This window comes from Myotis nattereri (genome assembly GCF_964212035.1).
Source record: "Myotis nattereri genome assembly, chromosome: 14".
NCBI lineage: Eukaryota > Metazoa > Chordata > Mammalia > Chiroptera > Vespertilionidae > Myotis > Myotis nattereri.
The window spans coordinates 58,805,667-58,820,056 of record NC_138089.1 but is presented as its reverse complement, the minus strand read 5'-3'; the positions used below and the strand labels follow the sequence as shown (position 1 = coordinate 58,820,056).

The window sequence follows — 14,390 nt, the reverse complement described above, 5'->3', positions numbered from 1 at the left end:
CAAACGCGGCAGCGTCCCTTGTGCCCGTCGCTGCTTTTACTATTCTTAGTGCGACTGTGACGGCTCTTTGGTGAGAAGGGCAGTGCGGCTCTGGAGCTGGGCATGTAGACTCTGCAGCCAAAGCACCCAGGTTTCCACTCCAGTGCGGGGCTGGGGCTGTGTGACCGGACGCCAGGGGAACACGGATCCATCGGCCTCGTGAGCGGCTGTGGAGAGTGAGTGACTATGTGCAGGGCTGTGACACGTGCTTGGCAGGGAGTAAGTGCTGCCGCTGTGTTTGCTGTCAGTCGTGCTAGCGGTTGTCTCGGTATTTGTATTATTATTATTATTATCATTAACAGCCGGATTCTGTGAAAGCCTTTACTTGCATCTCACGGAGAGCTACAGTCCAACACACTCACCATCCCATTCATGGTCCAGTGACTCGAAAGCTGTGTGCCGTTGGGCACACGCCCTGCCCTCTCTGCGCCTGCTTTTATTTGTGAATGACAATAGTGAGCACCTCTCATGGTACTGCTGGGCTGTCAGGCTTCAGTAATGAGCAATGACCGTGGGAAGCTGCTAGCTTCTAGTTCATTAGGCCCTTGTCCCAGGCCCTGCCTAAATCCAGTTCCCTGCCCCGCCCCTGCCTTGCGGGGTGAGCGCCCGGATTCCCCCCTGCTGGGTGCGAGCGGGTGCTGCCGGCACCGCTGCCAGGCCCTATTCTGGGGGCCCAGCGATCCCGCAGCCGTGCCCAGCTTCCCCGGGGATCAGGTTTCTGCTGACGCGATGCCAGGCACGTCTGCTTCCAGGAACCGGCAGCCGCATTTAGCCGCGGGCCGCACATGAAAGGCTGCAGTCGGAAACGTGAAGTTGTGTCAACAGGCGAGGCAGGTCAGCGCTGGGTGAGACCATCCCGGCGGGCGGAGAGCACGCCCTGTCTGAACGCGGCCAGAGCCCCAGCCTGCGCTCCCTCGCCTCCTCCCACTCCCTTCGCCCCCCCCCACCTCTCCTGGGCCCCAAACCAGAGCTTCACCCCCTCACACGCACACACCCCTTTTCCAACAGAGGTCCTCTTTGTCCCCACCTCCCTCGGAGACGCTTGGAACCCGCTCAGCTCGGCTGGAGGAAGGTCAAGGGCAGACAGAAGCAGGAGGAGGCAGAGGGACTACAGCTGCCGCTCCAGGGGCGTGTGACGGGCAGGCGCCGGTGTTGGGGGGGGGGGGGGCTTCTCCGCTGACTATGTGTTGAACCCGCAAAACTTTTTGTAATGCAGGTCGCTCCAACCACTTCCTTCTGTCCCCACAGCAAGCCCTTGAGTCATGGCCCAGGAGAGGGGGGCACGCAGAACGAGTGTGGTCGTGGTTTCCGCCCTGAGCTCCATGCCCAGGATAAACCTGACTTGTTCAGGTCTTTACCTAAAACATACAGAATAAAAAGGCCGAGCGATTCATGGAGGCGCTCGGGGGCGGATCGGGCCCCCAGGTGCCGGGAGGAGGAGGCCTGACAGGTTGCCATGTGTCTGCTACCTGACACTCAGAACCCTCACGCTACGAGTCCAAGGCAGGCATGTGGCCACGGGCGTGACAGACACCCACCGTTCACCTCCCACCTCCTGGCCGGGGCTCCTGCCCGGGCACCGAGCTGTCTGGGGACACCTGTGCCTTCAGACCCCGCCGCTGTGACCCACACAAGCCAGGCCACGCTCGTGTTGCCTGCTGGCTCACAGGAGACAGGAAGGTGACACTTAGAGCCAACACTCATGGTGGCAGGGGGTGCCTCTGCCTGGTGACTGCTACGCAGGGGCCTGGGGCCATGGGTTCCCTGCCCGGAACCCAGACAAGGGAGGGCTGGAGGACGGGACGGGGGCGGGGGACGGGGGCGTGTGGGAGCGTGGCCAGCCAGGCACTGGCATCTGAGGCATCGGACGCCTCTGGGAGGGTGACGGGGGAGGCACGGACATTGGGCCCGGCCGTTTCCCACCTCTTTTCCCAGGGAACGTTTTCCTTTATAAAGAGCACTTGACGAAGGAACAGTGATAGTCATTCGCGCTCACACACACGCCCCTGGAGAGGAAGCGCAGGAAGGATGTAGAAAATAATTATGGGATGTTGCCTTCAGCGGCGGTAAGGCAGGATATGGCAAATCCATCAGACCTTGCTGGACTCGAAACATTCAGGCGGCCCCGGCTACCCCAGCGCCAGTGACCACTGCCGCAGAACGTACGAAACCTTCCCCCCGCGGCCCGCCCTCCTCCACGCTCCCCAGACACCGAGGCCCGGTTCCATTCTTTGATTTTCTGCCAAGTCCTAAGGAAGGTGGCCGGGGAGGGGGCGTGGGGTGGGAGATGCCCTTTTTTGCTTAACCGTGGAAGGAAGTATGAGGTGATGATAAACCTCTAGCAAAGGTTAGTTAAAAAGCAAAACCCCAAACTTCAGCAAATATTTGCCTCTGACATTGACTAGGCCCCTTGTGTCTGGAGACAAGGCTGGGTGAAGCCGAACGGCAGGGCACGGCGGTTAACTAGTCACCTAACTAGTCGCCGCCTTCAGACTGGGAGAGGGCAGGGGCCAGCCACACCTCACCATCGAGTTCTTCTAAGAAATGCAAGACACCGTCTTTCCCTTCCACGGGAAGAGCGCGATTTTATTCAGTCCTTTAAAACAGCCACTCAACATCGACTCATCGATAAAAATATTTACAGTCTCACACCTTCAGGAAGGCTCCGAAATATAAACACTGTACCTCTCCCCCGAGCAAAAGAGACGCAGCCCTCTCTCCAGCAACAGGAGTACATTCATTGTCCTCGAGGTGCAGATCAAGTAGTTATACAAATAAACACCTGAAAGTCTCCTCTTCAATAGAGTTATATAATATATATTTATAACCGTTTTACAAATAAAGGCAACGACTTGATACCAAAATAAAAACAGGGAAAGGAAGAGTGAGAACGCGGTCGGCGGCCAAGCGTCGTGCATTTGGAAAATGCAGGGCTGGTGCGGGCCTGGCTGGACAAGTCCGGGACAGGTCCCCTGGACCCAGAGGTTTGAAACCTTCTCGGAAGGAGACTCCACGTGCCCTGGTGGTGGTGGTGGTGCGTGTGCGTGAGGGTGGGGGGGGGGCAGGGAGGGCATTAGGCTACGGAAAGGGTCTTGTGAAAGGCTCAGGCAGGCCTTCAGGAAGCTAAGCTTGGTTACAAGGAGCTTTAGGCCAGAACCAAAAACTGAGTCTTGGCTGGTGGAAGGTAGCGCTGTGTTAGGCAGCCTGATGCACTTTGGGGCGCTGGGAACTTAGGCGCCTGCATCTCTCAGACCCTGGCGTGGCTCCCTGGACAGCGAGACCTGGAAACAGGTGCCCGAGGCCCCCGGGGACCGCGCCCACACCCCTGCAGCTGGGCTTGTCTGAGGCTCTTTCAGTTCCTCAGCCAGCCCATCACCCCGAAAGCCGGGGAGGGAACTGCGCTCTCCCTGCCGCAGAGGCAGGGTGGGGAGCGGGCCTGCGGAAATCTCCCCAGACCACGATCATGATCGTGATCGTGCGAGGCCCCTCGGGCCATCTCGCCACTTAGCGGAAAGCTGGGCCTGGCCGCCCTCTCCCTGCGCGGTGAGTCACGGCCAGGGTGCAAGGGAGGCGGGCGGGGTCAGGGGAGCCGGCTGGGAACTGCGCGTTGGAAAGCCCTCTTTTGAAAGTACCTTTTTTCTCAAAGCCACTGGCCCGATCCCAGAATGGAGACTGACTCACAGACCCAGCCTCGGAAGCTTTTGAAAACCCAGCTGACGGGTAGCCAGAGGTTATTCTCTGGGTGGGGACGAGCCCAGAGGTCCTGCGACAACCCCCAAGTCTGCTGGCGGCAGGCCATCCTTCATGGCGCCCCAAAGGGGCCCAAGGTCCTAAACCAACACACAGCCCACACGCCCACCCCCAGCTCTTCTCCCCCTGCCTCGGACGACCTGGCACACCCCCCGGAACAGTCGCCCTGCTCTCACACAAACACACTTTTTTTTTTTTTGAAAGGGAGGATGGGAAGCGAAGCAGCAGGATCCCTACAGAGTTCAGTCTTTGGTTTCCAGGTTTAAAGGGGGGATCTGCTTCAGGGCTTGGAGCAGGGCGGAGGAGTCGAGGGCCGGGTGCGATGGCAAGGGAGAAGGGAGTCTCTGGGGCATGAGCAAGGGGCCCGAGATCTTGTCCGGGTTCATGAAGCTGGAGAGGGCTGCGGCGGAGGCGTTGAGGCCTGAGTAGAGCAGGGGCACGGACGTCGGGTACCAGCACTTCTCCAGCATGGGCAGGTAGGCGGTGGCTGACGGCGGGATCAGATAGAAGGGCAGGCAAAAGGGGGGCTGGTGTGGGTGCGGGCCCAGGAACGGGGAGCCGATCAGGTCGCTGCCGGGGAAGCGGCCTTCGTCGTCTGAGAGCTGCATCCTGCTCTTTTTCGTGGGGGGTTCTTCGGATTCTTGCTTAATGGCCCCGATCCGTTCTCCGGCAGCGAACCTGCGTCCGTGGTCACCTTTGAGGTACGGCTGCTCCCCGCGCACGTCGCCCTTCTCAGACTCGCCTCCGTAGCCGCTGTCTGTGTCAGTGTCGCTGCCACTCTGCTCCCCACTCGAGTGGGCGAAAGTCCGCTGGATGACGGGCACGCAGTTCTTGCCGGGGCCCTCGGAGCCTTTGGCCAGGGCGCTGGGTTTCTCCTTGAAGTCCGCGGCCTTGGGCGCCGGGTCTGACACCTTCCGGGAGGCGCCGCCCTGCAGCAGCTCCGAGACCACGCGGTGCAGGTGGGCGACGAGCTGCGAGGACTTCAGGTCGCGCGTGTGCTCGTGCGCGGCCAGGTACTGCAGCACCTCCCGGGCGCAGGTCTGGAAGCCCGAGCAGAACATCTCCTGCCCCGCCTCGGCGTTCCTCCCCGACAGCTCACCTGGGTGGACACGGAGGAAGGAAGGCATTTCAGAAGGCCCCGGGGTTCACCCGGACACCAGCCCCCCGAGGCCAGGTGCTCCCCTGTTTGCGAACACGCGCGGGCATCTGTGTTCCTAACTCCAGAAGGAACACGGCCAGAGACGATGCGGGCTGCCCTGAAACATGTAAGGAATCAAATCGAAACCACATGGGTGTAATGGCTGCATAAGATCCATCAGAGAACCAGACCGTCATAACAGGCGAGCCAGTGTCCCCCTGGTGGAATGTGTAGGTGGTCCCTGACTTCTCAGGACAAGGGACCCGGCCATGGAGCCGAGCGTGTTTCTAACCCAGAGAGTCCGTGGTCACAACCTCGGCGTCACCGCAGGAAGACGGACAGAGGCCAGATGGCCGTGGAATGAAAGAATGAAGGAATGATGCCACCTCAAGTCACCTAATTTGCAGTGACATATTCCCACGACAGTCACGCTGCCGTCTGTAAACAGACAGGCTCTTTGAATCCTTTGCTGTGTATTCGATCCACAGCCTCGAGAAATCAGGTTTGAGTATCTGTTTCCAGCGAGGCACCCGGCAGGAGGGCGGAGAAGGATGGGATGAGGGAGTGGGCAGGACTCCCCCCCCCCCCCACCCGCCGGCCAGCCGGCTGAATAGCATAGGGAAGGTTGGAAGGTGAGGGTGAGTGTGATTCTCTGGGAGGCGAGTAGCACCGGATGATGAAACGCCAGGAGTTTCGTTAGGTTGCGCAACTCGCCGAGATACCTAGTGGCTATTCAGGGAACCACATGAAATGCAGGAAAAACTCCTGCTGTCACCCTGCCAGGGCCCTGCCACACACCAAGCCACGAGGAAGCAGAGACCCAGGAAAACACGGGGCATGCCCGCGCCGCCTTCTCCAAGGAATGACTGTGAACGCCCACATGCGAATTCCAGGGACCTTTGCATTTTACGAGGAAGGGGGAAACTCCCGGAACCCAGAAACTCCGAAGCCAAAATGCCCAGGAGCCAGTGACCATCTGACCCCCAGGCCGCCCTGCCAGGTTGCACAGCGGCGTGCCCACTCGAAAAGCCCGACCTCTGAGAACGCTGACCCGGCATCTCCCCCAGCGGGAATGTGCTTGCGCTGTGCGGGGCAGGAGTGTTCCTAAGAGCAGGGGTTGGGCCCCAGGCTCTGTCTGTGCTGGAGCCCCCCCTTCCCCGGCCCCCGCCAGCCCCCGCGCCCCCGGAGATGCGGGCCAGGCACGGGCACTCACCGGCTTGCAGCCCGCTCTGCAGGGCCAGGATCTTCTGCTGCTGCTGGTCAATTAGGTTCGTCAGGGCTTTCACGTGCTTCAAGGTGAGCTCAAGCACCACGGCCTTCTCCAGGTGACCCAGCGTCTGCAGAAAGAGCCTGCGTCAGCAGCGCGCTCACAGGGCCTGCCTCTGGGACACTCATTAGCAATGAGAAACGTCTAGGGCAGGGCGGGGGGCGGGGGGGGGCCTTTCCTGGTTGGCTGAGTTTAATTTTAAAGGCACAGATTAAGGAAATATATACGCCTGGTGACAGAATAGGAAGACAGTGCCCCTGTCCCCGGAGGCGCCTGGAAGGAGCCGCGACCTGAGGCAAAGGCGCTGGCAGGTCCGTTTCTCCAGCAGCTGCGGCCGGGCGACCTCCCTCCCGACCAGGCTAACGTTCCTCTGCCGCCTGTCGTCCCGGAGGCAATGCCGTCCCTGGCGGCAAGAGGCTTTCCAGGACCCCCTCTCCTAACGCCCAGCTCACCCGGCTTCTGCTTCCTCCCCAAATACTATTTTCTCCTTTCCCCAACCAAAGGCTGCCCCGCTGGTAAGCTACTGGCTACTGCCAAGAAAGGACAGGACATGAAAATCACATCAAAACGGGTCCTCTTATTTAAAAAAAAAGCAGGTAAATAAAACCTGCGTGTTGGTCGTTCACTCAGCTCAGAAAACTCGGGAACCCTGAACATCCGCCATCAGAAGGGAAAGTCTAAAACTCACGGAGGGGAAGGCGGGCTGGGGTTGGCGCCAACTTGGAGAAGTCCGAGCGGTTCTCACTCATTGGCATGAGGCTACCCGGAAACCCCAGCCCTGGGCAAAGGTACCCCCAAACACAGGCGCCCAGCCGGGACCCAGCCCTCGGTTCTGCAGTTCTCCGCGGGGCCTGCAGGCGGCGAGTGACCCCCGCCCTGCAGGCGGGGAGCCGGCTGGGAGCGCGGCCAGCCTCTCACTTACTGTAAGTTTGAGGTGTTCGGGCAGGAGGTCCTTCAGCTGGGCGATGCACTCGTTAATCCGGTCGCGTCTCTTTTTCTCGATGAGCCGGTGCGGCAGTTTGTAGGTCTCCTGCAAGGCGCACGGGGAGGCGGTGGGCGCCGGAGGCCGGGCGAGCAGCCCTCTCTTCCCCACCCCGCGGCTCGGGAAGAGTCGGGGCAGCGCGGCAGTCACACCCAGAGCCACCCGCTCCTGCCCCTTCTCCTCCACGCTGCTCGGGGGAGACGCCGCGCCCGCACCTGGCAGACCCCCCTCCAGCCTCCGAGTGAGAAAACTTTTCTTGGAAACTCAGCGCGTGCTGGGGCTGCGTGCGGCTCCCCGGGGCGAGGGGGATCTTACCTTGCTGTCTTCGCTCCGCTTTATTCCCCGCCTCGACTTGTACACTTGGTACATTTGGGCGAAATCCATCCTGCAGGGAGAGGGGCCAGGAGGGTGGTGAGTTTGCGTGCGCCCAGGCTGCACAGCCTGGCGGGCAAGGACCCCCGGGTGCGCCCGGAACTGCTCCGAGCCGAGAGCGGTGCGGCACGTAGGGCTGGAGTGGAGGCTCCGAGGGGCCAGGGGTGCCCACTTACCCCGGTAGGTCCCCGGGCTCCAGTCCCGGTGCCTTGGGCAGGCAGGAGGGGGGCGGCTGCGCGCTGGGGATCCGCTCCATGGCACGGCGAGCCGGGGCCACTGTGCGCTCCTGTCTGCAGGCGAGCGCCGGGGGAGGGCAGTCCTGGAGGCGCCTCGGAGCCTCTCGGCTGGGCTTCCTCTGGGGACGAGCTCCCCGAAATGCGCCGGGCTGCCGGGAGCGGCGGCCGCGAGGTGTTGCTCGCTTCAGCTGGGGGCGTGCACGGGGTCTCGGCGGCCGCTGGCTCCGGCGCTGCGCACAGCCTGGCGGTGTGTGCTCCCTGCGCCTTCTGCGCCGCGCGAGCCAAGTGAATGAGAAGTGGGGCGGGCGGGGAGGCGCGAGGAGCGCGGGGGGGGGGGGGGGCAGCGAGGGCGGGGGAGCCGCGGAGTAATGGAGCGGCTGCGGGCTGGGTTAAATGGGAGCGAGTGGGTGGGTTGGAGCTACGTGTTCTACCCTGTGACTCCAGGCACGTCTGGCCGCTGCCGGGGAGGGAAGGAGCGCCCGGCCCGCCCTCCCCCGGCTTCATCACATGAGCCTCACGTGTTGGACAACGCTCTTGCGGCTGCGAGGGGCCCCCACCCCCACCCCGGCCGGGCCCCCAGGTGTCTGCGGTGCGGCTGCCTTTCCCCGAAGAGGGGGTGGCAGCGCAGCTTGGGTCCTGCCCAGCGAGGGGGGGGGGTTATGGGGGGGCGCCGAGGCTGGAAGGGGAGCCAGGGGGTGGGTGGTAACGTGGGCGAACCTGCCCCAGGGAAATGAAGTAAGTTCCCGTCTCCCGGGAGGGACGGGGGAGGACGGATCCGCCAGCGTCTGACTCAAGGCGGGAGAGGAATATCCCCTCGCTCCTCGGCCCAGCCCGCTTCCTCCCGCCCCGCCCGCCGCTCGCAGGAGCCCGCGCGCAGCGGAGGGAGTCGCCGGGCCCCCTGCCTTCCCCAGAGGCCGCGGTTTCTTCCCGTCCCGGCTTCCCTGCCCCCACCCCGCTGCCCAGCGTCCAGGAATCGCCCGCCGCGGGAGGGGCCGAGGGGCGGGGCGGATGTCACCCCATGGGAAGCGGGCTGGCGGCCAAGCGCAGGGGCAGCCGAGGCCGCCGGCGAGCACGCTGCGCGCACCTGACCGCCGAGGGTGTGCGCGGCGCCCCCGCTCCCCCGAGCTCCGCCCGCGGGCACTGCCTACGGGGCGCGGGCAACCACGTGCGCGCCCCCCCGGGTGCCCCCACCCCCACCCCGTAGTCTAGCACCGAGGCAGCGGCGCCCGCGTTCCCTCCCTCCTGCGCCCCCAGCCCCCCCCCCACCCCCCCGAGCGCGGCGTCCGGGTCGCCTCCCCTCCGGCTGCTGCGTTACACAACCGGCGGCGACGCCTGCCCCGCAGCGGCCGGGGCGGGACGCTTCACGTGGCCGGGCTCAGGCCGCCGCGCCGCCTGGGACCCAGACCGGGTCGGCCGTCCCCGCGCCCGCCGGGGGCTGGGCGGCGCTGTGTGCGGGCTGCGCGGAGCGGGCGGGGAGTCCGCGCCCGTGGCCGTGAGCGTGGCGCTCGTTCCCGCCCCGCGCGTCCCGAGCCCCCACTCGGTGCCCGCTGGAGGGGCACGGGGGACATAAGCGCGATTCTGCCCGCGTTACGGGAACCTCCGGGAGGGCCGGTGGGCAGGGGAAGGAGCCTGGGAAGTTATATCGGGGCCACCGGCTGCACTGGCCGCAGGGAAAAAAACATAAGGTTTAAAAAAAAATTTTTTTTTTTTGCGGTTTTGTGGTTTTGTTTTTTAGTTTTATTTCCTACGAACGGAGGTGCCTGGGGAAGGAGGAGGAGGAGAAGCCGGGGCAGCGAGGCCTCCACGTGCCCAGGCCCCGCCGCCTCCCCGGAGAGGTCCGGGCGCGGTGACCTTCTCCGCGGCCGGGAGCGGGGAAGCGGCTGCCAGGCCCCGGCCGGAGCCGGGAGGGAGGGGCCGGTGGAAATTCATGACTAAAACCGGGCCCGGTGGGGATTTCACTGACCTCGGCGCTGCCCCGCCGCCCGCCCGCCCGGGTGAAGAGATGACTGTCAGCCTTTCCCAGCGCCGGGCCAGCCCCTGCCCCCCACCCGGCCCGGAGCCCTGGCTGCGGGAGAGGCTGAGCAAGGGGGTCAAGCGTGTGAGTGAGTGTGTGTGTGTGAGTGTGTGTGAGTGTGAGTGTGTGTGAGTGATCAGACTTGGCAGTGACCTTGACAGCCTGGAGACCTGCTCTGCGCTGACCACACTGGGAGTGGATTTCCTCCGGGGCGCTTTGGAGAGCTCCCACTTCCTGTTGATGTTTCACAAGCGTCAAGCTCATTAGCAAGTGTGAGAAATGCCTGCTTTTCTAACTGCTGACTGGCTGACCTCACTGGGGCGCAGCGGTGGCTCTGGCCTCCCTCCCTCCCAGAACAGACCTCTGGCTTCTGCCATCTCAGCCATGGCTGGGAGCAGAGCCCCAGGCCCGGAGGCCATGCAGCCTGCCCTGGTCTGTGCTTTCTTCTTATGCATTTATTCTTCTTCTTTTTTTTTTTTTTATTGCTTTCAGAGTGGAAGGAAGAGGGGGAGAGAGAGAAACATCAGTGATGAGAGAGAATTATGGATCGGCTGCCTCCTGCACACCCCACTGGGGATCAAGCCCTCAACCCGGGGCATGTGCCCCCAACGGGAATGGAACGGTGACCTGGTTCATAGGTCAATGCTCAACCACTGAGCCACACACGCCGGCCCGCCCACGTCTGCAAGACTGGTATGAACCCAGACTTCTCCGCTTCCGCTTCTTAGAATTTGTTAGAGTTTTCAATACTTCTTGCCCTTACCTGACCTGTAATTGAAAATATTAACAGTCCAGCTGATGTGGCTGATCAAGGGCATGTGCCTCGATTGCAGGCTCCTCCCCTGGCCCGGGCCCTGGTTGGGGTGCATGCAGGAGGCAACCAATGGATGTGTTTCTCTCACATCGATGTTTCTCTCTGCCTTTCCCTCTCTCTTCCACTCTCTCTAGAAATCAATGGAAAAATATCCTTGGGTAAGGATTTAAAGAAAAAAAAAGAGGGGAAATGGAGGCACAGGGAGGGGAAATAACCTGCCCTCAGCTAGAGGCCTGGGCCTTAGGATTGGAAACAGACCCCAGGTGGGCTCCTGGGCGTGTGCTGTTGGTCACTGCTGTGGCTGCCTGGCTGTGCACCGCGCAACTGCAGGGGGCGCCACTCCCAGTGCAGAGGGCGGAGCTCCCTCCAGAGGTGTGCTGGGCACCCCTGACACTTCGGGCCCTCTCTGTTCCGTCTCTTCTAAGCGTGGAGAGAGCAGATTTTGTACGAGGGGACGGGAGGACAGGTGCTTCTTTCCTAGCCCTAGTGGGGCTCAGCGTTTCGGGGAAACGGACACTCAGGGTTACTGTTACAGCCCCGCACATAACCCCCACCTTTCTTGCTCAGAGGTCATGTTTATGCACCCTCCAATTTTTTTTAACCCCTTAACTTATTAGAGGTTTTGTTGACAGACTCGGGATGTCGCTGGTCCTGTGTTACCCGTCTAGTGATTTTGGATTTAACTTGCTCTGCTTTTTCTAGTCTCTGGTGATGCGAGGCGCTATCATTGATTTCAAACCTCTCCTCTGTTGTAAGTGTTGAAAGCTAATTTTTTCCCCTCCCAAGCACTGTTTTCACAGCATTTCCACAATATTCCACAATATTTGGGGGTTTTTTTGCTTTTGTGTCATTCAGGTCCAAATATGTTCTAATAGCCTTTGCGATTTTTCTTTGAATCAAGGGTTTTTAGAGGAGTGTTGTTTCATTTCCAAATATTTGCGCATTTTTCTTAACCCCTTTCCTTTTGAAAAAATTGTACAGTCACAGAAAGTTCCAAAAATAATACAGAGAAGTTCCCCGAGTCCTTCGCCCGGTTTTCCTCGGTGGTGACACCGGGCAGAACTCACACACACGATTGAAACAAGGGCATCGGCACTGGCACAGTTCACAGACGGCTTTCAGATTCCACTAGCTGTGCAGGAACTCACCGGCGCGGGTATTGCATAATCCTATGCAGTTTTATGACCTGTGTGGATTAATGTAACCGCCACCACAATCGAGATGCAGAACTGTCCGCTCGCTCTGCAGTCCGTCCATTCTACACCTTCCTAGTCACACCCGCTCTCCCTCCCCCACCCCGATGCCAGCCAACCTCTCCTGTTCTCGGCTTCTAGGATGTTATCATCTAAAGAATGTTACATAAGTGGAAGCTTAGAGTAAGTAACCTTTGAGACTGATTTTTTTTTTCCCTGCTCAGCATAATCTCTTGCGATCCATCCATGTGGTTGTGCCTCAATAGCAAGTTTCTTTCTTCTTATGAGTAATATTCTTCCATGATAGAGATGGGCTGTCGTGGGTTTAGCCATGTACCCACTGACGGACAGTTGAGCTGTTCCCCTCTTTTGCTAGAAATAAATCTAATCTGAACATAAGAGCACATGTGTTTTGTGTGGACATACGTTTTCTTCTCCAGGATAGTTGCCCGGGAGTGTAATTCCTGGGCCCCACAGTAACGCAGGTTTAGTTTTTCAAAGAAACCGGCCAGTTATTAGCCAGAGCGGCTGCGCCCTTTTGTGCTCCCAATCGCCATGTGTGAGAGCCCTGCTTTCTCCGTATTCCTACCAGCCTTTGGTGCTGCCACTGTTTGTTCGTTCATCTGTCCAAACAGGTGTGCTATGCCAGGTATCTTTCTATGGTTGATTCCTAGTCTATTAATATTAGGTCAGAAGATGCGCTCTGTAGGTTTTAATTTTTTTGACATTTATTAAAGACATTTAAAAATAAATATTTTTATTGATTTCAGAGAGGAAGGAAGAGGGAAAGATACCTCAATGATGAGACAGAATCATTGAGTGGCTGCCCCCTGTAGGCCCCCCACTGGGGATCAAGCCCACAACCCAGGCCTGTGCCCTGACCGGGAATCAAACCGTGACCTCCTGGTTCATAGGTCAATGCTCAACCACTGAGTCATGCCGGTCGGGCCAGACATTTTTTATTGCCCAGAATATAGCCTATCTTGATAAATGTCCGATGTGGATTCTTCCATGTGGTATGAAATCAACTGGGTCAAGTTGGTCGACAGCTCCATCGAATGTCTCTCTCTACTGATTGTTTGGTCTCTCTGTCCTGCTGTTACTGACACAGGAGTCTGTAAAGCTCTCCAACGATGAGGGTAGATTTTGTCCATTTCTGTCCGTTTTTGCTTCATGCATTTTGGAACTCTATTCTTAGCTTCATACACATTTAGGATTGATACTATTCTAAAGTCTACTTTGAGATTAACATAACCACATTTGCTTTTTTATACTTGGTGTTGGCATACTAATTTTTTCTTACTCTTGGGCTTTCAGCCTGTGTCTTTATAAGAGAATTGTATACTTGTAAAAAGCATATTGTTGTATCTTGCTTTTATGTGAGCCCGACAATCTCTAACTTTTTATGGGACGGCTACTATATTTACAGTTGAGGTAATTATTAATATGGCTGGGTTTAAATCTCCCATCTCGGTATTTATTTTCTACTCACCCCATTCATGCTTTCTTTCTGCTCCTACTTTCCTGCCTTCTTGTGGGTGTATTGCAATTTTTCATCATTTCATTTTATCTCCCGTTTTGAGTTCTACTTCGCGGTGGTGTATTCTGGTGGTGGTCACAGGGCAGTGGTCCTTAAACCTAACATGCATGAGAAACAAGGTGAAGGTTTTATTAATACAGATCTGTGATCGGGCTAAACAGATGGGCATCTCAGCTTGGCTGGTGTGGCTCCGTGGTTGAGCATCGCTCTATGAACCAGGAGGTCACGGTTTGATTCCCAGTCAGGGCACATGCCCCGGTTGCAGGCTTGGTCCTCAGTGGGGGGCCTGCAGGAGGCAGCAGATCCATGATTCTCTCTCATCATTGATGTTTCTCTCTCTCTCCATGTCCCTTCCTCTCTGAAAGCTCGGATGCTGCTGCTGATGTGTGTCTGGGGACCACACATTAAGAGTCTCTGCTCTAGAGAGTATGCTGTGCATCTTTGAGTCATCTCAGGCTACCCTTTTTAGTATCTAAAAAAATACTAGTATACAACTTTACAGGCGTGTCAGAACCTCGCGACAATATCATTCTATCTATCCCCCCTCCGCCTTTGAGCTCTTTTCCTACATTTTATTTCTTCATATATATAATATGTGGGGGTTGCTTTAAACAGTCAACAGTCTTTTAAAATGTCATCCACAGAGAGATAGGTATAGGGGGAGATATGTCACTGTGAAAGGTCTTTGACATCAACCCACCTACCTGCTGCTGCTGCTGCTGCTGCTGCTGCTGCTGCTCTTCATGTCCTCCTGCGGATCCGAGTTTCCTTCTGGGGTCCTTTCTGCAGAGATACTTCCGTCAGCTCTCCGTGTAGTGTTGGTTTGCTGGAGGTGAAGCCCCCCGCCCTTTTGTCTGTCTGAAAAGGTCTTTATTTCATCGTCATTTTGGAAGTACGATTGGGCAGTGCTTTTCTGTGATCACTTGGAAGAGGTTCTGTTGTCTTCTGGCCCCTAGTGATGCCCGTGAAAAGTCACCTCTCATTTGTATCATAAATTCCTTCTATTTGTGCCTTTTTACCCCCCTCCGACTGCTTTTCAGATTTA

General features: G+C 58.6%; 1 protein-coding gene across 2 annotated transcripts; it reads right to left on the bottom strand.

Moving 5' to 3' along the window:
* Window positions 1-2,598: 2,598 nt before the first annotated feature.
* On the bottom strand, window positions 2,599-8,236 carry BHLHE40 (basic helix-loop-helix family member e40). Of its 2 annotated transcripts, XM_081106027.1 has the most exons (6): window positions 7,725-8,071; window positions 7,492-7,561; window positions 7,117-7,224; window positions 6,141-6,264; window positions 4,468-4,888; window positions 2,599-4,359 (listed from the first exon to the last, which is right to left on the bottom strand). In XM_081106027.1, the coding sequence occupies exons 1-6, from the start codon at window positions 7,802-7,804 to the stop codon at window positions 4,032-4,034; spliced, it is 1,131 nt and encodes a 376-aa protein (XP_080962153.1). In that variant the 5' UTR covers window positions 7,805-8,071; the 3' UTR covers window positions 2,599-4,031. The 2 variants fall into 2 exon arrangements, with proteins under 2 accessions (XP_080962153.1, XP_080962152.1); XM_081106026.1 differs by having other exon boundaries at window positions 2,599-4,888; window positions 7,725-8,236.
* Between the last annotated feature and the right edge of the window lie 6,154 nt (window positions 8,237-14,390).

What these genes read in the sequence shown, in the direction of transcription:
- BHLHE40 (XM_081106026.1), bottom strand. Translation starts at nt 7,804, where the DNA reads ATGGAGCGGATCCCCAGCGCGCAGCCGCCCCCCTCCTGCCTGCCCAAG. An exon ending in GAGCCCGGGGACCTACCGGG is followed by an intron (nt 7,562 to 7,724) that starts GTAAGTGGGCAC and finishes CTCTCCCTGCAG; the next exon opens with GATGGATTTCGCCCAAATGT. An exon ending in CCGAACACCTCAAACTTACA is followed by an intron (nt 6,265 to 7,116) that starts GTAAGTGAGAGG and finishes CTCTTTCTGCAG; the next exon opens with ACGCTGGGTCACCTGGAGAA.